We start from the raw sequence: 25,916 nt of genomic DNA on the forward strand, positions 1-25,916 counted from the left end.
GCACATGAACAGTATTCACTGGTCTTAAAGGCACATTACCGGTATTCCCTGGTCTTTAAGACCAACTAATACTGGTCATGTGCCTTTAAGATCAGGGAATACTGGTCAAGTGCCGTTAAGACCAGGGAATACTGGTTCTGTGCCTTTAAGACCAGGGAATACTGGTCATATGCCTTTAAGACCAGGGAATACTGGTCATATGCCTTTAAGACCAGGGAATACTGGTCATATGCCTTTAAGACCAGGGGATACTGGTTCTGTGCCTTAAAGGCACATGACCAGTATTAGCTGGTCTTAAAGGCACAGAACCAGAACCAGTATCCCCTGGTCTTAAAGGCACATGACCAGTATGTCTTGATCTTAAAGACACATGACCGGTATTCCCTGGTCTTAAAGGCACATGACCGGTATTTCCTGGTCTTAAAGGCACATGACCGGTGTTCCCTGGTCTTAAAGGCACATGACCAGTATTCCCTGGTCTTAAAGGCACATTACCGGTATTCCCTGGTCTTTAAGACCAGCTAATACTGGTCATGTGCCTTTAAGACCAGGGAATACCGGTCATGTGCCTTTAAGATCAGGACATACTGGTCATGTGCCTTTAAGATCAGGAATACTGGTCATGTGCCTTTAAGACCAGGGAATACCGGTCATGTGCCTTTAAGATCAGGACATACTGGTCATGTGCCTTTAAGATTAGGGAATATTCTAATTTACTGAGATAATGACTTTTGGGTTTTCATTGGCTGTAAGCCATAATCATCAACATTAACAGAAATAAACACGTGAAATACATCACTCTGTAATGACTCTATATAATATAGGAGTTTCACTTTTTGTATTGAAGAACTGAAATTAACTTTTTGATGATATTCTAATTTTGTGAGATGCACCTATATAGTCAATCTGCTTCCCGGGGCTTCAGGAAAATGGCCGTGGGAGGCCGCACGTGTGCAGATTGAGATCACGGCGGCCATTTTCCTGAAGCCAAGTTCGCAGATTGAGATCTCGGCTTCAGGAAAATGGCCGCCATGATCCCCATCTGCGCACACGCGGCCTCCCGCAGCCATTTTCCTGAAGCCCCGGGAAGCAGAGCACTCAATGCGCGCACGCGCGGTCTCAGGAAGATGTCCGCCGCCATCGAGAAACCGATGATTAACAGAGCAATGCTGCTCACCTTGGATACCGGGCCGCCACAGCACTGCCGCAACCCCCCCATGGACACCAGGCAGTGGCGTCGCCCACCTAAGCAGGAAGGGACCCTGCTCAGGTGCACGCCGTACCGCCCACGGCGCCTCAGCATCACCGCACCTCTGCCGACACCATGCCTCCTGTGACCCTGCTCTGCCACTGCCAGCCCTCAGCTAAGACACCGTACCTTAAATTCGGACAATAAAACGGACCCCCATCTTCTAAAAGATCTTTTTTTCTGCAATTTTCACCCCAAATTTGGGGTGCGTCTTATGGTCCGGTGCGTCTTATAGTCAGAAAAATACGGTAAGTCACATCCTGACATATCCTCCTGCTAAGTACGGGAGCATGAGCAGGATGTCAGAGGCCCAGAGCAGCGCAATGACATCACAGCGCTGGGACTCAGACGTCCTGTGCAGTCGCTCCACACACCACATCATATACAGCACTGGGACTCAGAAGTGCCGCGCATCCAGGCACCGCATCATCCTGACTTTGTGTGGACAGCATGCTTAAAGGAGAAAGGAGAGCAGTAGTGCAGGCAGATTGTGTATTCCTGCTCTACTGCAGGACTTTACTATATCTGCAGGCTGCACACGCCGAGATAGTTAAGGATAATGTAGACCCCAGGAGGACCCCTGTGTGTGTGTGACTCTGGACCACCGCACCCCTCTGCCCTTCCCGGGTAGCTAGGCTATTGCTATTTGGGGGTTTGTATTGTTTGACTGCAAAAATATTTTCTAAGACACCTGTCACTGCACTTAATGCCTTTGCTACACTTTATTTTATAGAGTAATAGGTTATAGAACACAAATGAACATGCAAGAATCACTCGTTAAAAATCAATTTTATTTGTATTATTTTAAAAAATATCCATAAAACTGTTTACACTTCCAAAACAAAAAATACATGCCATAAAAGTTGGTTTTAATAAACTATAAAAATAGAATATAGACATTATTACCTCTTTGCAGTGGTCCACACATCCAACATATGCCAGACACAATATTTGGTAATAGTTTTCTTTTGCGCATGGAACCAACTGGCAGCATAATGCTCTCTTGCAAAAAATATTATAAGACAATTCATAATATGTACATTCCATATAAAAACATCCAGTATGTACACATCACAATATATAATACTCTGTACATTTGTTCACATCCAAGAAAGAAAACAAAAACAGAAATAGAAGCTCAACTCCAATAAGCTCTGTATTTCTGGCATTAATAAGGCTGTGGGCACACGGAAGAACAATCAGAAGCCTAATAGAACCTATTAAAAGGGGTTTCCAATATAAAAAAAAAAAAAAACGTAGGTCTTTGAAAGACAAAGCCTTTGACACCTTTATACCTTCTATATGTTGTTGCATTCTGGAGAAACAAAATTAAAATATCAAAAAGTTAATTTATTTCAGTTTAATTTATTTCAGTTTATTTACAGTCAATGACTTTTGGGTTTTCATTGGCTGTAAGCCATAATCATCAACATTAACAGAAATAGACATTTGAAATAGATCACTCTGTAATGACTCTGTATAATATACGAGTTTCACATTTTGTATTGAAGAACTGAAATAAATCAACTTTTTGATGATATTCTAATTTGAGAGAAGCACCTGTACATTAAAATGCCTTTTTTCTGATCTAGGAAAACCCCATAAAGGTTAATGAGTTCAGTGTCTGCCTCTAGCAGATTGAAACAGGTCATGACTATTATGAGCAGAAGCCATGATGCCAGTGTGCTCAGAGCCCAAGACTCTTTTATGCATTAAACATCAGAGCATTTTTATTTGCTCCATCCTCTTTTCAGATTATAAAAAGATTATAAATTACTAATAAAAACCTGAGCAGAGAATTTGGTTCTTCATTGAATCCGTCATATAAAAATCTATCTACATAGTTTCTGTGATAAAAAAAAAATACATTAATGTTGCTTGTAGCCTAAGAATTAAATAGGCTGTGTTAAAGAGAAGAAAGTCAAGTACAGGACATTATTAATGCACGGCATATAATACAAAATAATTTAAAGAATTATTTGAAAAGGGGAAAAAAAATATTAAAACATAAATCCTCTTGCCAAATCCAGGTGAATCTTCAGATGAAATAAAAATCTGTTTTTTTGCAAGTTAACAAGTATTAAACTTCAAATGTAATAGTTTTTGGTGTTCAACTTTCCTTCCAAATAAAAACAAAAAGTGTTAAAAAATAAAATAAAAAGTGACGACTTCTAAAAATAAAAGATTGTGATATTCCAAATTGTGATAAAGAAAAAACAAAAATGAGCGGAGCGTTAAGGTAAAGAAGTAGACTATAGACCACTGTGACGGATGCGTCCCTATAAACATATGGCGAGTGTGAAAACAGACACCCAGAAGCTAAAAATGGGCCCAGACCTATTTCTACTCACAGCTGAGAGTTTGCTACAGCTGTATCCACTCTAAAGTAGTCCTGTCACATACAAAAATTTTATTTATTCATTTTTTGTTTTAATTTGGAGTAAACGCCACTGCTCTGTTGAATATAGTATTTTTTTTTATTTTTGCACCTATCCGTTCCTAAGGGATCCCCTTTTCCATATCTGTAAGGGCTCATGCAGACGTCCATGTATCTCTGGCAGATATGCACACACTGGTCGGCGGCTCTCCCCACCTGAGTGGGACCACTTCATGTATTTCTATGAGGCTGTCAGGACCGGGTAGGGCCAGTCCGACCATTAGTGTCCGATTTGCAGGGAACAAGCGTCTGTATGAACCCTAAGGCTATGTGCACACGATGCGGATTTTGCTGCGGGTCCGCAGTAGTTTCCCATGAGTTTACAGTACAATGTAAACTTATGGGAAACTGAAAAAACTGTGCCCATGCTGCGGAAAAAAACGTGCGGAAACGCAGCGGTTTACATTCCGCAGCATGTAAATTCTTTGTGCAGAATCCGCAGCGGTTTTACACCTGTTCCATAATAGAAAATCGCAGGTGTAAAACCGCAGTGGAATCCGCACAAAAACCGCGGTAAATCTGCAGGAAAAACACAGTGTTTTTGCCCTGCGGATTTATCAAATCCGCTGCAGAAAAATCCGCAGTGGACCATTCTACGTGTGCACATACCCTAAATCTACTGGTTAGCCAGGTGGGTGTGATCCTCAACACTTGTCTATATGAGTCTTCTTAAGGAACACACCCAGTTGGATAAAAGACTAGTCCATACTGCTAACATTTATCCACACACAGACACTGTAAGCAAGGTTTAGGACAGGCATTTGTGCTGTGGATGTATTCATGGCTGAAATTAATCTTTAGAAAACAGCTTAATTTGACAAATGATTCAGACAAATTTTCAGCATCTGAGTGTAAAACCAGAATGATTCCATTCTCCATAAATAAAGATTTCCTAACCCTGGCAAGGAACTAAAAGATGAAGAGCTGCACCTTACAGAGAAAGTGACCCTGCTGCAATCTCTGTATCGGTCACCAGAAAACAGCCAACTTTGTGCTACGCTGCTAACTGCATAGATGTCAGCGGTAATTAATGGGATTGTCCTGGACTGAACAAATGACGATCGATGGCAGGAAACATCATCAAATCTGCAGCGTGTCACTTCTTACTGCATTCTTGCAGCGTTTGTCACTTAATAAAAAGCAAAAAATGCATAAATAATGCATGCAAAAACAAGGCAGGAATGCACGCATTTTTGGTGCAGAAAATGTCTGCTGAAAATACGTAACTTATGTGCTTCATGTCTAGTGGATATGAGTACTAAATGCTATATTTGCTTCTACAGCTCGCCCCATAGACAGACTTGAAACGGAGCATTAAACGTGGCTCCAAAAGTGGTAAATTATTTGGCTCAGCACCACCATACTCTAATATCACAGGTACCTAAAATCCAAAGAACAGTAAGATCGCTCTGTACTAATAATATTGACACTGATTACTCGGTTCAAATATGGAAACTTAAAAGATCACAATAAAATGTCTATTGAGCAAATTAAAGGTCCGCCAATAAAGCACCAGTATTTTGTCATAAAACAGTCAGTGGCCAGATAGGCGCACGGCGGACACTCCACACATGGTGAAGCCCCCTATAAAATAAGCAAACACTTCTATGTTGTCACACAGCACCGGCAGGTTAAAAAAATATATATAAATAAAGACATCATTATTTTCTTGGTTGTATGGTGCTGGCGTGCTACTCCGAATAAAGAGTACTATTCACTTCCAACAGCCTAGATTACAGTATAGTCGCAGATTCACTTCAATTTTACACGGAGAACTCCGGGGGTCTTTTCTTGAAATCTAAATGAAAAGAAATACAAGGTTCATTAGATTTCTGTATCAAAATTTTGTGCAACTTACAGCTCTGGATGCAAGAGAATGCATATAATGAGGGAAAAAGAATTGTATTTATAGAATCAAATTTTAAGACTGAGTTGCGTTCAGTAGGAGACGTACAGGACTCACAAAGGCATCTGAGGGCCACTGAGGTGTTAACAGGTTAACATGGAAAACAAGAGCTCCAACTTCTGATGGAATACATTCAAGAGGCTGTCTACTAGGGCAAGGATGTAAGAGAGAAACGGCCCCTGCTGTCCTGCATTAGCCAGAGACCAGTGCCCAATGCCAGTGGCTTCTGCCCAATACAAAGACTAACATAATGGCTGTCCCCATAATCACGTACAGAAAAGAAAAAAGAATTGAAAGAAGAACACATCACAAAAACTAAAAAAATAAATAAAAAATAATGCTGACATTTTTATTTTCTAACTGTAGATCAGGTTTTAATTATCAAAAAGTAATGTAAGTGGCATGTTCCCTTTAATGCTTCATTTGTCCTGTATCATAAAATCAAAATAAAATGAACCCAAAAACTAATTTAGGCAGTACTGGCACATTCACAAACTGTTCCTATATTGTGTTTTGCAGCAAATATACTAATTTTATAAGGTATTCTTTTATAGTGAAGGTAAAAACAAAACAAAGATCAGAGAAATCTGAAAGTAACATTACCCCCCTCCAAAGAGCATATACAGGTCCTTCTCAAAAAATTAGCATATAGTGTTAAATTTCATTATTTACCATAATGTAATGATTACAATTAAACTTTCATATATTATAGATTCATTATCCACCCACTGAAATTTGTCAGGTCTTTTATTGTTTTAATACTGATGATTTTGGCCTACAACTCCTGATAACCCAAAAAAACCTGTCTCAATAAATTAGCATATTTCACCCGTCCAATCAAATAAAAGTGTTTTTTAATAACAAACAAAAAAACCATCAAATAATAATGTTCAGTTATGCACTCAATACTTTGTCGGGAATCCTTTGGCAGAAATGACTGCTTCAATGCGGCGTGGCATGGAGGCAATCAGCCTGTGACACTGCTGAGATGTTATGGAGGCCCAGGATGCTTCAATAGCGGCCTTAAGCTCATCCAGAGTGTTGGGTCTTGCGTCTCTCAACTTTCTCTTCACAATATCCCACAGATTCTCTATGGGGTTCAGGTCAGGAGAGTTGGCAGGCCAATTGAGCACAGTAATACCATGGTCAGTAAACCATTTACCAGTGGTTTTGGCACTGTGAGCAGGTGCCAGGTCGCGCTGAAAAATGAAATCTTCATCTCCATAAAGCATTTCAGCCGATGGAAGCATGAAGTGCTCCAAAATCTCCTGATAGCTAGCTGCATTGACCCTGCCCTTGATGAAACACAGTGGACCAACACCAGCAGCTGACATGGCACCCCACACCATCACTGACTGTGGGTACTTGACACTGGACTTCAGGCATTTTGGCATTTCCTTCTCCCCAGTCTTCCTCCAGACTCTGGCACCTTGATTTCCGAATGACATGCAAAATTTGCTTTCATCAGAAAAAAGTACTTGGGACCACTTCGCAACAGTCCAGTGCTGCTTCTCTGTAGCCCAGGTCAGGCGCTTCTGCCGCTGTTTATGGTTCAAAAGTGGCTTTACCTGGGGAATGCGGCACCTGTAGCCCATTTCCTGCACACGCCTGTGCACGGTGGCTCTGGATGTTTCCACACCAGACTCAGTCCACTGCTTCCTCAGGTTCCCCAACGTCTGGAATCGGTCCTTCTCCACAATCTTCCTCAGGGTCCGGTCACCTCTTCTCGTTGTACAGCGTTTTCTGCCACATTGTTTCCTTCCAACAGACTTACCATTGAGGTGCCTTGATACAGCTCTCTGGGAACAGCCTATTTGTTGAGAAATTTCTTTCTGGGTCTTACCCTCTTGCTTGAGGGTGTCAATGATGGCCTTCTTGACATCTGTCAGGTCGCTAGTCTTACCCATGATGGGGGTTTTGAGTAATGAACCAGGCAGGGAGTTTTTAAAAGCCTCAGGTATCTTTTGCATGTGTTTAGAGTTAATTAGTTGATTCAGAAGATTAGGGTAATAGGTCATTTAGAGAACCTTTTCTTGATATGCTAATTTATTGAGACAGGTTTTTTGGGTTATCAGGAGTTGTAGGCCAAAATCATCAGTATTAAAACAATAAAAGACCTGACAAATTTCAGTTGGTGGATAATGAATCTATAATATATGAAAGTTTAATTGTAATCATTACATTATGGTAAATAATGAAATTTAACACTATATGCTAATTTTTTGAGAAGGACCTGTATGGGAATGCAGGTCTATTAAAGCTAAGTCCATCGACACCTTTATATCTCATATCTGCTGCTGCATTCCAGAGAAATTGGCATTTTAATAAAAAACGCAAAAGAGATATTAAAGTGCTATGAGTGCAACAGAGCACTTCCAAAGCCTCTGCCTCCCTATGTTGTTTCTTTGCCCAACACTAAAGTTTATAGCTTGATTCATAGATGTCGGATTTCCTTGCTTGGTGCTTAACATCACACAGACAGTGAGCTATCAATCATGCTAAACAGCCCGATGCTGGGTGGGAGAACAACCCTGGAATGCAGAGGCTTGGGAAGTACTCTGTCATGCCCAGGGCACACTCTCATTTGCATATGAATGTAAACATTGATTTCTCAGGAATGCAGCAACAGTTAAAAGATCTAGAAAGAATTGATGGATTTAGTTTTTAAAGATCTGCATTCAGATGTGTGTCTTGTGTTGATCTTACTGACAGATTCCCTTTAAATCATCAATAGGGTAGGTGGCACTCTCTTAGGAAATAGTAGATTGTAAAGGTGCAATTCCTTTGGAACAAACCACTGAGCTACTGTAAGAATGTAGCAGACAAGATGAAGGGTGGGAAATCACAACCAATCCTGAACTGTTGCATTTGTATGGGGATAGGATTACCTGTAGTCATGATTAGTGAGGAAATCTATAACAGCAGGTTTAATGCGAGGAACACCTCCTTGGCTATGGTTTCCCTTTCCCGTGACCACAAGGAGATATGACTTGCCTCCGTTCTGTTTGAACGCTGATAAATGTAAGAATAATTGTTATTATGCAAATAAAAAAACAAACATTTTTGACTTGTGTTTTGTTTCAGAAGCAAGTTGAAGACTTCCTAGCTGTATTACCATCACTACTAAAATCTGCAAAGACTGAATACTTCAGATAATCCTGTAAAGCTCATAATATCAGGCATACCATTATGTTCCTGAGCTAAGCATGCATGGGTTTTAAATTGGTAGAGGGGTATAAGCCACTGTCAGACATATGGCCTCAGTTTATCCCTCTAAGGCCGGAGTCACACTACCGTAGAATGTTAATCTATGGGGCAGCTCACAACAGCGTTATTTTCTCAGGTGTATTTGGCGTGTGTGTAAGGAGAGAAGAGAAAGTAAGTGGCTATTGATATCAGCTCACAACTATATACTTAGCTTTTACTGGCTATTACAATGGGGGACTTAAAAAATAAAATAAAAATAAATAAATAAATAAATGACGTAGGGTTCCCCTAGAATTCATAACCAGCAAACGCTATGCAGACAACTACGGGCTGATATTAATAGCCTAGGAAGGAGCCATGGATACCGGCCCACTCCCAAGCTGAAAACCTCAGCCGCCCTGAAAAGACGATTCTCTAAGATGCGCCAATTCTGGAACTTAGCCTCGCTCTTTCCGCTTGCCCTGTAGAGGTGGCAAGTGGGTTGATGTCACCTTTGTATTGTCAGGTGACATCAAGCCCAGAGGTTAGTAATGGAGAGGCGTCAATAAGATGGCCGCATTACTAACACCATAGTCACATTGTATGAAAACACACACACACAGAATAAAGTCCTTCAAATGAAAGAATGAGAGACTCCTTTAATAAATCTTAATTAAACCATACTTATGACCTCGCCCATTCCAGCGACGCCATTGACATCTGCAAAAGAGTTTAAAAAAAAAAAAACAATAAAAAAACTAACAACCAACAATATTCCTCACCTTTCCGCAGAGATGATGATAATCCATTTGTCCCACGACGGATCTAGCTCTGCTACATCTAGATGGCAGGCTGCATGGTTGCATGATGCGGCCATACAGTTTGTCATCCAGCAGAGACACTGAGCAGAGTGTGCTCAGTGTCTCCCTGTGAACTTCCTATTCCCTGTCAGATGCCACCGTGAGCATATGAAAGTTCTCCTGCTCGCGGTGCCGTCAGACAAGTAATGGGAGTTGACAGCCAATGAACTCATGTCACCTATGTGACTTCAGCGCGAGCATTGCATTTGGACAGCAATAGCACTACATTCGGATATAAATCGAATGCTAGGTGTGAAAAATCGGATTGTTCTCGCATTATACTCGTGCCACTCTCGGCAGGGAGACTCGGACCGACTTTTCATACGTTTAGTGTGACTCCAGCCTACGAGTAATGAACTGCCATGCTCAAATATAACATGGTTGATCCTTCTGCTGTCATTTCTCTTTGGTTGACAGTGGACACCAGCATATAAATTAGAAATAGTTGACTGATACTGATGCGATAATTGTGTTCGACACACTTAGTCTGCGATAATTGATATAAATACCGGTCAAAAGTTTGAACACATTTGTTCATTCATAGGGTTTTTCTTGTTCTAACTGAAAGTAAAGAGAAACTTTGGGCCATCATTAAAGAAAAAGACTTTGGTCCATCAAGTACAACTCCACTAGTTATACATTCTCTATCCCTAGATTACCTATAACCCAAATGCCACTTTTTGTGAGTAAATAATCCAGCCCTTTTTTTTTTAAAAGCTGCTGTAGTGTCTGGCATTCCTACCTCTTGTGGTCGGGCATCGCACAGTCCGACTGCTCTAACTGTAAAGAACCCTTTCCTATTTAGCTGCAGGAATCGCCTTTCCTCTACCCACGAGTTTCCCCTCATCATGTCAGTCAATCCAATAATTGCTAGACCCTAGAAGGTATCCTCAAGTGCAGCCATGAAAACTATCAATTGCTATGATGAAACTGATGCTCATGAGGAATGCCACAGGAAAGAAAGACCAAGAATTATCTCTCCTGCAGAGGATAAGTTTATCAATTTTTACATACCACAGAAATCGCAAATTGACACCACCTCAAATAAGAGCCATCATAAATAATGTACAGATTCCAAGTGGCAGTCACATAAACTGCCCAGAAGAGACTACGAGGAGAGGGCCTTAATGGTCGAATTACTGGAAAGAAGCCCTTACTGAAGACCACAAACAAGAGGAGACTTGCCTGGGCCAAGCAACACAAGGACTGGACATTAGATAAATGGTTGAGTCAAAGTTTGATATTTGCATTGTGACAGAAAATGCAAAATGATGGATTCTACATGTGTGGTGCCCATCGTGAAGCATGGAGAAGTGAGATGGTGTCAGGGGGGTTTTCACTGATGACGTATTTCAATTTCAAGGCATACTTTCCGAGCATGGCTGCCACAGTATTCTCCACTGACATCCCATCCCATTTGGTTGGTACTTAGTGGGACCATCATTTGTGTTGCAACGGAACAATGACCCAAAACACTCCTCCAGACTAGGGAAAGACTATTTGACCAAGGGGAGGAGGGATGGATCGCTGCATTAGCTGACATAGCCGCCACAATCATCAGACCTCCACCCAGTTGAGATGGTTTGGAATGAGTTGTACCACAGAGTGAAGGCAAAGCAGCCAACAAGCGCTCAGGAGTTCTCCATCTCTGGAAGCCATTCCTTGTGATATCTGATGAAGCTGCTTGAAAGAATGTCAAGGCCGTGTAAAGATCTCAGCGTAAAAGGGAGTACTTTGAGAAATCTAAAGCTTGACACACATTCTGATTTGTTTCACACATATTTCTTTAATCCTAGTTTCCAAATCTGTTTGTTCATGGTTTTGCTGCCGTCAGTCTGAATCTACAATATGCACATCCCAATAAGAACGATGAAAACCAATGCATGAACAGGTCATTCCAAACTTTTCATCGGCACTGTACATTTACCTACCCTTCTATGCCAGAAGGCCTCGCAAGAGTCAAAAGCTACTAGCCTTTGCTCGCAAAAGCTTAGAAAACACAAGTCCACTTTAATACACACAGTTTTAAGATGTACTGTAGTTTCTACTTCTGAATCTAACAATGAAATGAAAATGTTAATGTACATACCATCTGCTTTGTCCAGTAGCACCTTGCGCAAGTGTTTCATTGCTTCATCCAAATGGAGGCCATGTAAATCTAATATATTCTCGGGCAATAGATACTCATTAGACCTCTCAAAGATCTGTACAGCTGCTCTCAGATTCTCCTCTTTCATCTTCTGCCCATAGAGATACCCCTATAGTAAAGCAATGACCATAAAATCCCATCCATCAGCCGTACATTATACAATGTATAAAGTAATCGTAATTCATGCTCCGAATTTGCCAGAACCAACCTGCTGAGCATAGTAGGCTGCTACTTGCTTCATGCCCCGGTTATGAGCTTCTGCCGCTTTCCTGTAGCTCTCCTGCTGCTTCTGATGATAGAGGAAAGCCTCTGCTCTGAAGTCATCATAATTTGGGAACTTCAGGTCCTGGAAATATCGCTCTCTTAGGATTTCATCATCTGGCTTCAATTTCTTTGTACATCATAAAATAAAAACACATTTGGTTAGTGCACATGGTCAGATCACAGATGAACACAAAATGATGAGAAAACGCAGTTTCTTCACTGGGTTCCATAATGACAAGAGTAAAAGATCAGTAAATATGGGATATGTAATGACACTGCAGAAAATTGGAAAAGCTTTGTCCACCTGTGCAAATAATAAACCTAAAAAAAAGCAGTTGTGCAAATAATTCCCCTAGTCAACCCCCCTTCCCGCTGAGGTCAATATTCATTTTGGCCCTTTTGTTTTTTTCTTCCTCTTCTTCCAACAGCCATAACTTTTTTTTTTTTTTTTTTTTTACTTTTCTTACGATGTCCATTGTTCGATAAAAAATAAATAAATAAAAATTAAAGAGCACTATGATTTTTTACGTCAGTACAATACAGCTATATTTAACTTAAATGATAGTTTTTATTTATTTAAATTATTTTTAAAAAATTTAAAAAAAGAGGGATTTTTGGTTCTTACAGTAAAATCTCTTTCTTGGAGCCTTCATTGGGGGACACAGGTAACCATGGGTGTATGCTGCTGTCACTAGGAGGCTGACACTATGCAAATAAAGAAGAAGTAGCTCCTCCCCGGCAGTATACACCCTCAGACAGACACCAGGCAACTCAGTTGGTGCAAAAGCAGTTGTAGGAACAGGTAATATAAAACTCAACCTATGTACCAACCCACAACAACGGCACGTTAGCCAACACGGTACAACTTCAAGGGAGGGTGCTGTGTCCCCCAATGAAGGCTCCAAGAGAGAGATTTTACGGCAAGAACCAAAAATCCCTCTTTCTTTCTCGCTTCATTGGGGGGACACAGGTAACCATGGGACGTCAAAAAGCAGTCCCTAGGGCGGGTATTCTGCAGAAAAAGAGGAGTTAGGTCGGCCAGTGAGAAACCGCCGCCTGCAGTATCTTCCTACCCAGGCTCGCGTCTGCGGAAACCTGAGTATGCACCTTGTAGAATTTGACAAAGGTGTGAATGGATGACCATATAGCGGCCTTGCAAACCTGCGAGGCCGAAGCTTGGTGACGAACTGCCCAGGAAGCTCCCACAGCCCGGGCAGAGTGAGCTTTCACCCCCGAAGGGGGCTGTTTGTCTTGGACACGGTATGCCTCCAGAACCGCCGAACGGATCCAACGAGCAATTGTGGACTTGGAGGCGGGAAGTCCCTTTCGACGCCCATCCAAGACGACGAACAGAGGATCGGCCTGACGAAAAGAGGCAGTTCTGGCGAGGTAAATTCGGATAGCCCTGACCACATCCAACCTGTGAAGAGATTTCTCCAAGGGATGAACCGGGAAGGGCAAAAGGAAGGGAGGACAATGTCCTCATTGATGTGAAAAGATGAGACAACCTTCGGTAAGAAGGAAGGAACCGGACGAAGAACCACCTTGTCCTGATGCAAGACTAGAAAGGGAGAACGACAGGATAATGCCGCCAGCTCTGACACCCTTCTATTGGGAGGTGATGGCGACCAAAAAGGCTACCTTCCAGGATAGAAAAGAGAAGGAGACGTCCTGAAGCGGTTCAAAGGGGGCACGCTGAAGGGCATCTAAGACGAGGTTGAGATACCAAGGCTCGACAGGAGAACGATAGGGGGGAGCTATATGAGCGACCCCCTGGATGAAGGTCCTCACCTGAGGCAGGGAAGCCAGGTCTCTTTGAAAAAGAATGGATAGAGCGGAGACCTGACCCTTCAAGGTGCTAAGGGAAAGACCCGAATCTAGACCCCTTTGAAGGAAGCTGAGAAGGGAAGGAAGGGAAAAGGTCATAGGAAACAGATTGTTGTCCTGACACCACCGGAAAAAGGCCTTCCAACATCTGTGGTAAATACGCGAAGAAGCCGGTTTTCTCGCTCTTATCATAGTCTGGATGACGCTATGAGAAAAACCAGCATTCTTCAGGACCGCGGCCTCAACGGGCATACCGTTAAATACAGAGACCGAGAATTCGGGTGGAAGACGGGCCCCTGCGAAAGGAGGTCCGGAAGATCCGGAAGCCTCCACGGAACGTCGGATAGCATATTCGACAGTTCTGCATACCAGGCCCTGCGAGGCCAATCTGGAGCTACTAAGAGCACGGGAACCCCTTCTGTCTTGAACTTCTTTACGACCCTTGGGATCAATGGGAGGGGCGGGAACAAATAGGGCATCTGGAACTGGGCCCACGTGATCACGAGAGCGTCGCATCCGATGGCCATTGGATCCCGAGATCTGGAGACGTACTGGGGAACCTTGCGGTTTGCCCGGGAGGCCATCAAGTCGACATCTGGAACGCCCCACAGCTGGCAAATCTGGCTGAAGATCACGGGAAGAAGAGACCACTCGCCTGCCACGATGCCCTGGCGACTTAGAAAGTCGGCTTCCCAATTGTCCACCACAGGGATGTGGACGGCTGACAGAGAGGAAACGTGACCCTCTGCCCAACAGAGAATTTTTGCCACTTCCGACATGACTTGACAGCTGCGAGTCCCTCCCTGGTGGTCTATGTAAGCCACGGCTGTGGCGTTGTCCGACTGAACGCGGACCGGCTTCCCCGAGAGGAGGGACTGCCACCGGACGAGGGATAGGAAGATGGCTCTGATTTCCAAGAGGTTGATAGGGAGGCACGCCTCCTGGGCAGTCCAGAGGCCCTGGGCTGTGAGGTGGAGAAAGACTTCTCCCCAACCCAGGAGACTGGCGTCGGTGGTGATCACCTGCCAGTGGGGAGGGAGAAAATGACCTCCCGCGCAGAATGGAGGAGGACAGTGTCCACCAAGAGAGAGACTGCCTCACCTTGGAAGAGAGGCGAAACGGACGGTCCAGGGAAAGAGGGTTCCTGTCCCAGGCAAACAGAAGGGCCAGCTGGAGGGGACGAGAGTGGAACTGCGCATAGGGGACTGCTTCCATAGAAGCGACCATTTTCCCCAGAACCCTCATGGCGAGACGGAGGGACAGAGGGTTCGGGCCTTTTAGTCTCTGACACCCCGACGAAGAGAAAGGAACTTCTCCTTGGGAAGGAAGAACTGAGCCCGAAAGGTGTCGAATTCCGTGCCTAAGAGCTCCAGACGCTGGGTTGGAGTCAAGGAAGACTTCTGGTAATTGATTATCCAGCCGAGGCGAACCAGCGTGTCCAGAGTAAGCTGGAGGCTCTGGCTGCAATCTCGACGGGATGAGCCCTTGATCAAGAGGTCGTCGAGATATGGGATTACCAGAATCCCTTTGGAACGCAGAATGGCCATGACAGCTGCCATGACCTTCGTAAAGACCCTGGGAGCAGACGCCAGCCCGAAAGGGAGGACCGTGAACTGGTAATGACGCTCTTGGATCGCAAACCTCAGATGCTGTACGCAAATCGGAACGTGAAGGTACACATCCCGAATGTCCACTGAACACAGAAACTCTCCCGGTTCCATGGACGCGATCACCGAGCGCAGAGATTCATTTCTGAAGTGCCGAATCCGAAGATGGCGGTTCAATCGCTTGAGATCTAAAATCGGACAGAGAGAGCCGTCCTTTTTTGGAACCACGAACAGATTTGAGTAAAAACCCGAAAACTGCTTGCGAAAAGGCACCGGCACTACGACTCCCGAGGCGAGGAGCGAATCGACGGCCTGGAGAAGCCCTGGGAGATGAGAGGGCTGTTTCGTAGGGCGAGAGAGAAGGAAACGACTTCCTGGGGGCGAAGAAAATTCTATTTTGTAGCCTGACGTGACGATCTCCCTGACCCAGGCATCGTTGACTACTGAAAGCCAAACCTCTGAGAACAGAAGAAGGCGGCCTCCCACCCTGGAAGGATTTCCAGGTGGGGGCGACCCGTCATTTATTAGAAAACCTGTGGCCGACTTCCGGGAGGCGGGGCATCTGAATGGCCGCATCTTAACAGAGCTCCTGCATGCAGTGCCAGAATCCATGTCCATCTGGCTTCAAATCTCCACAGAAAGGGGAGAGAAGACGCTGAGGAGCTGTGGACACCATCAGGCAACAGGAGCAGTGTGCTTGTCCCGGAAGACAGGGCTGGAAGAGCCTGAGAGCAGCTTGCAGACATCGTGGGTGCAGACGGCCGCCATCTTAGGGGCCTGGAGGACCTGACCATCGAAGTGATCTGCTGCACTACCTGGTAGCTGGAAGCAGGTAGGAGTGGAGCCTGATAGTGCCCTCTCCCTGGAGCTGTGTGCCTGTCGAGGACTGTACGAACTGCAGCAACTGTGAGCACATTGTCCCCCCTTCCTTCATCGTCCATCACTGCAGTGGGGGAGAGACTGTTCTGTGGGGATCCCAGATTCACACGGAGAGACAGCAACACCTCCTCCCCCCAGCAAAGACTTAACCCTAAAGGAGGCACAAAGGAGAGAGTCACTTGGAGGTTTGTGCAGGGGCAGTGTGTACGGACAGAGGGGGCCCTTCCCCCCTCCTCTCACAGGAGAGCTACTCGGTGCAGGGCAGTGAAGACTGTGTTAACCCCTTCAGCCTGAAAGTCGCCTAATGCATCAGCTATCAGTCTGTGACTGGGGTGAGACAAGATTATCACGCACACGGGACTCACTGTGGAACGGGTTTTCTGGGGTGGGGGCTGTGTGTGTGGAGGAGTGATTATAAGCTTCATCCCTGCGGGAGTTTTTGCTGGGGGCGTGCTGCTTACATGACTGCTATTTGATCATTGTTTGACAGAGGAACTGTTCACCCCTGTGGTATTGGTTGCTGCACAGCCTTTTTTGCATTGATCAGAGACTGTCATAGGGCTGCATGTGACTCACCAGAAGGAGCTGAAAGTGCTTCCGAGCTCAGTAATAATCCACGCAATGGAAGGTTTTGTAACCCTTTGTTAAATGATTTGAAGTACCGTGAGTAGGGACATGGGGTAGAAGGTCGTACAATTCTCCGAAGCCGCCACATAAGCCTCATCTTTTTGATATTGCTAATCTAATGGAAAGGTTTCTTACAGTACCTGTGTATAACATGGCACCCAAACCACTAAAAAAGACCACAGACCTTACCAGCAAGGACAAGACAAAAGCAATGGCTGAGCCTGCTCCATCACCTCCTAAGCATGCAGGTACAGGCTCGCCCTCAAGTGGACAATCTGCCAAAGTACGCCCCCAGAACAACTTAGAGCAGACCAGAGCCGACACTCTGGCTCTGGATGTTTCACGTATTTTAATGCCCATGTTTGACAAGAAATTCGATGAATTACGGGACTCAATTACAGCAGTGCTGGCGCAGGTCGCGACTCTATCGCACACAGTGGGGAACCTGGAGGCTCGTACCCAGACATGTGAAACATCAACCGCAGAGCTTCATCAGATGCTTGCACAGCAACAGGAGGAAATTAAGCAATTGAGGGAGCACAATGATGATCTGGAAAACCGCAGCCGAAGAAATAATCTACGATTTGTGGGTATCCCAGAAACCATCAGAGGAGAGGACCTTACTCTTTTCCTGACCAAAGACTTGCCTGCGGCTCTGGAACTTTCCTTCCCACAATACCCCCCACTGCTTGAAAGGGCTCACCGTATAGGGGACACCATGCCAGCAGACAACAAGAAACCGAGACCTGCAATAGCCAAATTCCTGCACTACGTGTCCAAGGAAGCAATCCTTAGAGCATATCGACAAAAGCGTAATGTCTCAGTCCGTGGCCTCAAGATCTTAATTTTTCAGGACTTTTCAAAACAGGTCTCAGACAAGAGAAAATTATTTACGCCAGTGTGCTCCTATCTGGCGGAACACAACATTAGATTCCAGTTGCAATATCCTGCTAAACTCAGAGTGCGGGAAAATGGACGTTTTACGGTGTACACAGATCCTGATGAGGCTAGGGTTAGGCTCATTCCTCAAGAGGACACTGGCTAGGAGAAGTTATAGGGTGTTAAACACCTAGCTTGAGATTATTGCAATGTTCTACCCTGTATGCTCACGGCTTCAGATTAATGTTTTAATATGTTATAACTGATGTTTTTCTATCATAGGTTTGTTCTTATGTTGTTTTTACCCTTGTGTGGACTCCCCTTCCCCTCTCCACCAACACACGACTCTGTACGCCTTACCGACTTCCTGGAGGGTCCTGCTCGCTGGGACAGGGACCACAGGATCCAGATGCAGGATTTTCAGCATTTTGAGACGCCCAGGACTGGGGTAGGATGAGTAACACACCACTTAACACACAGCCATACATTTTTGTATCTTGGAATGTGGCGGGCCTGAATTCCCCGATTAAACGTAAACGGGTCCTTACGCACCTAAAGAGGCTGAAGCCTGATGTGGTCTTCTTGCAGGAGACTCACTGGAGGCAAGGGGATGATAACACTTTGAGAGCACCTTGGATTCAGCATTGCTTTTCAGCGCCGTTTGTTTCCAAGTCGCGCGGAGTGGCGATTTTGCTGGGGAATTCTCTGCCTTACACTTTGCTTGATGAATACTCAGACACTGAGGGACGGTTTTTATATCTTGCGATCCAAATTGGAAACACAGTATACACACTATTGAATATCTATGCTTCAAATTATCCCAATACTACTTTCTTTTCAGAGTTATATCAATTTATTCTGACAAAGCGCACAGATAATTTAATTGTGGGCGGCGACTTTAATGCTGTCCTTGATCCACACCTGGATAGGTCTTCCGCGGCTTCCCATGACAAACGTGCTACTTCAGTCATTTTAAAGATTATGCAGCACACTGGGTTGTGTGATCCGTGGCGGGTGCTCCATACCACGGAAAGGGACTACACATTCTACTCGAGGGTCCATGATACCCATTCTAGGATAGACTACTTCCTAGTAACAGAAACTCTATTCGAAAGGATATCAGAAACCACAATAGAGTCTATCATGATATCGGACCACGCACCAATTAGACTGCAACTGGGGATGGAGCCTCCGAGGGGCTCTTCAGCGCCCTGGAGGTTTCCATCCTATTTGGTTAACTCGGAGGATTTCAAACAGTTCCTCCAGGTCCACTGGAACAACTTTTTGGACGATAACATGTCCTCATCTTCGGATACCTCACTGATGTGGCGCACATCTAAGGCCGTCATGAGAGGCCATGTCATTTCATACATGATACACCAAAAAAAGGAAAGGAGAACTAGGTATAATCTTCTTCATACTGACCTGCTAGCCACACACCAGGCGTACTTGAGACCCTACAGACATTAATAAACAAAACTACTTCTCCGCCAAACAACTGCTAGATGCTTTTACTATTGCCCAAGCAACCAGGAATATAGAGTTCACGAAAAATCATTACCATAGATGGGGGGGGGGAAGACGGGTAGTTTACTGGCCCGCCTGACTAAGCCGCATACCTCCAAGCGCACAATCCTGCAGATTCAACAACCCAAAAGTAACCGACTGGTCACCTCGCCACTTGAGATACAGCAAGCGTTTATAACATATTATACCACACTTTATAAAGAGAGACCGTATGACGCCCAGGGTGCACGGGACTTAATTTCCTCGGTGGAGCCCACAAAGCTGACAGCAGAGCAGAGAGATTTTTTGTCTGCCCCGATAACCATTGAGGAGGTGCAATCGACGATTAAATCTTTCCACAATAGTAAGTCTCCGGGACCTGATGGACTGACCATAGAATATTATAAGCTTTTGCAACCGTATAATACCCCTATTCTAGTGGATATACATAATGATATTTATCTTAAGGGGGAGGTGCTGGAGGGCTTTCATGAGGCCCACACAATTCTTATACCCAAGCCAAATAAAGATCCCCTTGATGTGGGTTCCTTTCGCCCTATTTCACTAATGAATGTAGACTACAAACTTTTAACTAAGATATTGGCGAATAGAATGCAGGTATTTCTGCCACAGGTATTGACATCCTCACAGTTGGGGTTTACGAGGGGGCGACACTCGACCTTAGGGGTCCGATTGGCGGTGGCGGCTACGGTTATGGCCAAACAACAAAACTATCCCCGGACAATGCTTCTCAGCCTTGACGCGGAGAAAGCGTTTGATTCTATCTCATGGAAATTTTTAAATACAGTACTGCGCTACAGGGGTTTTGGAGAGACTTTCCTGGGATTCTTGCAGAATATTCAGCGTGGCGCGGCTACTAGACTCTGGGTGAACAACTTGATGTCCCCTCAGATTAATTTGGAAAGAGGGGCGAGACAGGGATGCCCGATATCGCCCTTATTGTTCAACCTGGCTTTGGACCCTCTTTTACAGTATCTCCATGGCTGGGCAGGTCTTGAGGGCATACGATGTGGGGCGACAGAAATTAAGACTGTGGCCTTCGCCGATGACTTATTGATCTTCCTGTCAAATCCACGGGAGTCTCTGGGCCCGCTCCTTAGAATAATAGAACAGAAGGGGGCGTTGGTGGGTTTCACCATAAATGTTGGTAAATCTGAGGCAATGATGCTCTCTGGGCCTCCCGAACCACGCTGGACACAGGAACACTCTTTACGTTGGAAGACTCACTCCTTGACTTACCTGGGGGTTCAGATCACGAGAGACCCGGCAAAACTTTACAAAACTAACCTGCAAACGTACATCACCTCATTGCAGGACGAGTTGACAGCATGGGAAAAGTTTACCTTGTCCTTCATAGGCCGGGCAAATTTGATAAAAATGATCTCATTTCCCCGATTATTATACCTATTCAATGTCCTGCCATTTTATCTGAGACTAGTGGATGAACATAATATTAACCGTCTGTTTCGCAGATTTATTTGGCAGGGGAAGAGGCCCAGAATAGGATTCCACACCCTCACACAAACCCGAACCAGTGGCGGAGTGAATTTCCCAGACATTAAGCTGTATAACCTTGCAGCAAACATGCGAATTCTCCGAGACTGGTTGAAGGGTACCTCTACATACTCAGCTCTAGCAGTTGAAACATCATTAGTGGGAGGCAGGTCACTGGTAAACGTACTACATGAGCCTTACACATTGGTGCCCCAGGAGCTGAGATCCAATCCTCTGTTTATAACAATCTGGCGGTCTTGGGCGGTCATACGTCGTAGATTAAAGCTATCACCACGGGTGTCACTGGCACAGACGTTTTGTACTAATTCTAGGTTTCAGGCAGGGAAGGCACACCACATTTTTCATGGTTGGCAAACATTAGGCCTGGGCAGGGTGGGAGACATAGTAGATGTACATTCCAAAAAGGTCCTTACCTTCAACCAGGCGACACTCTTATTTGATTTCATCAGTATACACCCTTTCCACTTCATGCAATTACAGAGTTATGTGACGAGTGTTACTTGTGGTTTCAGTGATAATGACTGGCAGGATAGGCTGATAACCAAACTTACCACATGCAAGCTGACGAAAAGGCTTGTGTCAGACTACTATACATTCCTAAGATCTGAGACCGAGAGGGAAGAACATTCCACAGGAATAATGAAGTGGCAGCTTAGTGACCCGTCATTATCACCTACTCTGATTCTACAAATGTTGAGGAATACGCTTAAATTTACACCGTTTACATCTTATTGGGAAATGACGTTGAAGATTATGCATAAATCCTATATCTCGCCAAGGCGCAACTTTCTTATGGGTAATATACCGAGTCCGATCTGTTCCAGGTGTGGAGAGGTCGAGGCAGACATGTTCCACTGCTTGTGGGCTTGCCCACAAATCCAACAATTTTGGCAACGCATACTTGTATTTACTCATACGCATACACCATATAGGGTGGCTCTCACTCCAGCCTGGGCTCTTTTCGGGTACATTACTAATGAAGGGGCTGTGATCCCCACTTATGGTAGAAAATTCTTGTACATGATTTCGGCCTCGGCCCGGAAAACGATTTTACAAACCTGGCTGGCACCTAATGTGCCCACCCTGAGGATCTTCCTGGACAAACTCTCCTTCCTATTTAGGATGGATTGGGTGGAAGCATCCCTTCAGAAAGAACTAAAACCCCAAAATTTTTTTGAACTATGGCAGCCACTTATACCCATTCTTCCGACGCATATACAACAGAGGCTCAAACAATGCTTCTGCACAACTACATGGTTCCTGGAACAGACGGTAGCGGGCCGAGCACCCTTGTGAGTGGAGTTGTCTCTTAAATAACACATTGGGCGAAGTGCGGAGCCGTGTGTTCCCCCCCCCTCCCCTCCCTTCGACTTTCCCTAGTCTGTCTGTTGACCCCTCCACCCTTTTTTTTTTTTTTTTTTCTTCATTTTCTCTTTGGCTATAACTTCCCCTCTTTCACCATTTGGGGTTATCTAGTTACAGAATGGTAGTCCACTCGTATTGTATTTCCATGTTGAATTCTATGCTTTATCTTGATTGAGAGGTATTTTGCCTTTAATTTGCAAACTGGAACGCTAAAATAGTTACCGTCTTTAATAATGGGCTTCTGTAATACCGGAAAGAGGGAAATAATCCCGTGTACCTATGTTTGCATATTGATATGCTAATGTTGAAAATGTTTAATTGAAAATGTTTAATAAAAACAGTTTGGAAAAAAAAAAGAAAACCTGTGGCCCCGAGATCCAGATGATTTTGCGGGGTGGCTCTTAGCTCTCCAGCGCGGCGGAGGCCTGAAGGAAGGTTTTCTTCAGTCCCCTTGTGAGGAGGAACGGTCCTGGTTGGGGTTTCCTGAGGAGGTAAAGGACCGAAAGGGACGAAAGGACTGGGGACCCCTCCTGTTGAAGGGACGTTTCGGCTTGGAGTGGGGTAAGGAGGTACTCTTACCACCCGTAGCGTCCGAAATCATTTGATCTAGCTGCGTGCCGAAGACCAGTGAGCGATTTCTTAGAGGCGGAGTCAGCGTTCCACGCCTTTAGCCAGAGAATCCAGCGAATGGCCACAATGTTGCCGTTAGCCCTGGTGGAGCAGGCCGCCGCATCAAGGGAGGCATTCATGAGGTATTTTCCTGCCAGAGAAATCTGATCTGCCAAATCGGACAGTTCCTCAGCAGGAGCAGAAGCTAGAATGCCCCTGCGCAGGGTCTTGGCCCAGGCTGTAACAGCCTTGGCTACCCATGACGAGGCGAAACTAAGGCAAAGGGAGGCTCCGGAGGCCTCAAATGCCGATTTTTCTAGTGCCTCGATCTGTCTGTCCATGGGGTCCTTAAGGGAAGCTGCGTCCGGGATAGACAGAACTGTCTGTGAGGATAGCCTGGACACAAGCGGGTCGACCTTAGGAGACTCGGACCATTTGGAGACCAGGTCAGAGTGAAAGGGGTATAAAACGTCGAGTCGTTTCCTGCCAGGGAAACGCTTACCAGGGTTTTCCCAGTGAGTGGAGGTAGTGTTGTCAAACTCCTTGTGATTAGGAAAAACCCTAGAGGGACGTTTAATCCGTTTGAACGCAACGGAGACGTCCTGAGAGCTTGCCTCATCCTCCTTAAGATCAAGCGTCTGAATGATAGCTGAAATAAGGCTATCGACCAGGTCCTGTGTTCCGGAAGTCTGATCTGCATCCGAGTCAGATTCCGACTGAGAGGTTACGTCAGACCCGAGGTCCGCCTGCGAGGAGGGGGGAACGGGCAGATAGGGGTATCCCGATATGGTCCGTGGAACTGGAGGAGGATCTAGATAAGGTCCTTTATCTGTCTCTTTTGTCCGGTCTGCCTCTGTGACATGGGCAGGTGCCAGCGAATCGCCGTGTGAGGCGTTCGTGGCACTGGTGGCATTAGAGAGAAGCGGGATACGTTCAAGTGCCTGAACCAGGGACTGAGACACCTTAGTCAGGTCTGACACTGATTGAGACATTGCAACAGCCCACTCCGGGGGAGGGGGGGTGCACTCATCCCGGGACCTAGGAGCTTCTAGGGGAGCTGACATGGTGGGAGGAACGCAGGACGGGCAGAAAGGGGAAGACTGACCTGAGGTCCACTTTTTCTTGCAGAGAGCGCAGGCGTAATGGATGGCCGTAGTGGCAAAGGCCGGAGTGGGGTCGGACATAGGTGGATATTACCTTGTCCCGAAGAGGAAGAATACTGCCGGGAGTAGAGCAGTAGCGCTGAGCCGACCGCGGTAGTCGCAGAAGTCTGTGCCTGTGATCCCCCGAGAATCCTATGTCCCCAGCATGTGACAGGAAGCAGGAAACAGCAGAAAAAGGCGTGGAGACAGCGCGACGCTGTAAGCATATACAGGCGCTGAGGGGGAGAAGCATAAGGAACGCCCCCAAGCGCTGAGCTCCCGGCCGCCTCAAGAGGGCGCTTAAGCGCCGAATGAGGGAGAAGAAAGCCAGGAGAGATAGAAAAAAATGGCGGGCGCGCGCTCCCGCAGTTTGAATAAGAAGGAGGGAAATAGTCGGCGCTGCAGTACGTATCCACGGCGATTGCGCTCCCGCATGTAGCCCCCTTCCTTATACAAGGGACCCTTGATAAGGTAATGAAACATCCAGCCGGGTAAGATCAGGGAGATTGGATTGCCGGGCCGGGGGGGAGGTTTGGGGAGGGCTGTTGCTTGAAGGCTCCCTACCTGGATAAGAGGAACGCATCAGGATCCCTGGAGGAGTAGAGGGTCCTGGAAGAAGTCCTCCTTCCCGCGCCGCGAGCCCCGGCGCAGAAGACGGCGTCGGCCCCTAACCAGGGGGAGAGGGTCACTGGAAGTGACCGCCGTCTTCCTGTCAGCCCTCTCCGAGGAGAGGGATGAGGAGGGGATACGGGCAGGACTGGCCACCGAGAAGGTCACCCTGAACACCCGAAAGGGTGACAGAGGACCAAGTCCTACCCAGCGGGTCCGAGAGGGTGGGATGTGGGTGATGCCACACTGCTCTCTCGGTCGCTCAAAGTGGGGAAAACAGGGTGAGAAAACTGCACCCTGTTACCCTGAAGAAATAGTCTGAAAAAGAAAGGGAAAATGGTTAATACACACAACAAATCCCTGCAAAAGAAAATGCGGATCTGGGGTTAGATCCAGGTCCGCCTCCTACAGACACTAAGCAAAAACTGAGTTGCCTGGTGCCTGTCGGAGGGTGTATACTGCCGGGGAGGAGCTGCTTCTTCTTTATTTGCATAGTGTCAGCCTCCTAGTGACAGCAGCATACACCCATGGTTACCTGTGTCCCCCAATGAAGCGAGAAAGAAACGCAGTAACATCTGCCATCTGCGTTTTTGACACTGCATTAATAAACAGCATCAAAACCACAGCAATTCCTGATCATGGGCACATACCCTAAGTGGTTAGAGCAACAATGCAGCCCTATGTGTCTTCATGGTCAGAGAGTACAAACAAATCCTGGTCACAAGGGTAAGCAGAACTTTTAATGTTGTGTTTTGCAAGCCAGCATTTTTTCCAGAACCTCTTCAAGATCAGGAACATGAGACATTTTGGCTGTGTGGCTTCTTTTTTTAATTATTTTTCTTACTTTTTTGAAAAATTTTCTTTTGTTTTTTAAAAATCAACATTTTTTCTAAAGAAAAAGCTCTAAAACAAATAAAATATTTATGATTAATGGGAATCTGACAGCTGATTCATGTTGCATGGACCCTGAACAGCATGAATCAGATATGGCTGCGTTATTGCAGTTCTATAGGTTTTACTCCTTAATGTTGCGGCAAATCAGAAATAACCTACTTTGAAAAGCCGTCCGGGGACTTATTGGATGACTAGTCCAAGAGGCAGATTTTTGGTGGACTCACTGTGCCCCAACTCTGCTAGACTAACGTTTATCCCTTTGTGTGTGTATAGGGAGAGACCTGTCAGTCTTTGGTCGGCTTTTGAAAACATATTTTCTCTGAAATGCGGCAATGTAAGCGTAAAACATAAAGAGCTGCAATAACGCAGCCTGTGTCTGACTCCT

At 45.5% G+C, this 25,916-nt stretch overlaps 1 protein-coding gene across 1 annotated transcript in view; it reads right to left on the bottom strand.

The window, feature by feature from the left end:
* Nucleotides 1-2,021: 2,021 nt before the first annotated feature.
* The window catches only part of N4BP2 (NEDD4 binding protein 2), a 99,862-nt gene continuing 75,967 nt past the window's right edge, over nucleotides 2,022-25,916 (bottom strand). The window contains exons 13-16 of the mRNA XM_077279884.1: nucleotides 11,996-12,178; nucleotides 11,728-11,896; nucleotides 8,481-8,604; nucleotides 2,022-5,484 (exon numbers count right to left, since the gene is read on the bottom strand). Coding sequence (XP_077135999.1) covers nucleotides 5,439-5,484; nucleotides 8,481-8,604; nucleotides 11,728-11,896; nucleotides 11,996-12,178 — 522 coding nt within the window. The 3' untranslated portion in view covers nucleotides 2,022-5,438. The remainder of the gene's footprint in view (nucleotides 5,485-8,480; nucleotides 8,605-11,727; nucleotides 11,897-11,995; nucleotides 12,179-25,916) is intronic.

Source organism: Ranitomeya variabilis, chromosome 1, assembly GCF_051348905.1.
Source record: "Ranitomeya variabilis isolate aRanVar5 chromosome 1, aRanVar5.hap1, whole genome shotgun sequence".
NCBI classification, from domain to species: Eukaryota; Metazoa; Chordata; class Amphibia; order Anura; family Dendrobatidae; genus Ranitomeya; species Ranitomeya variabilis.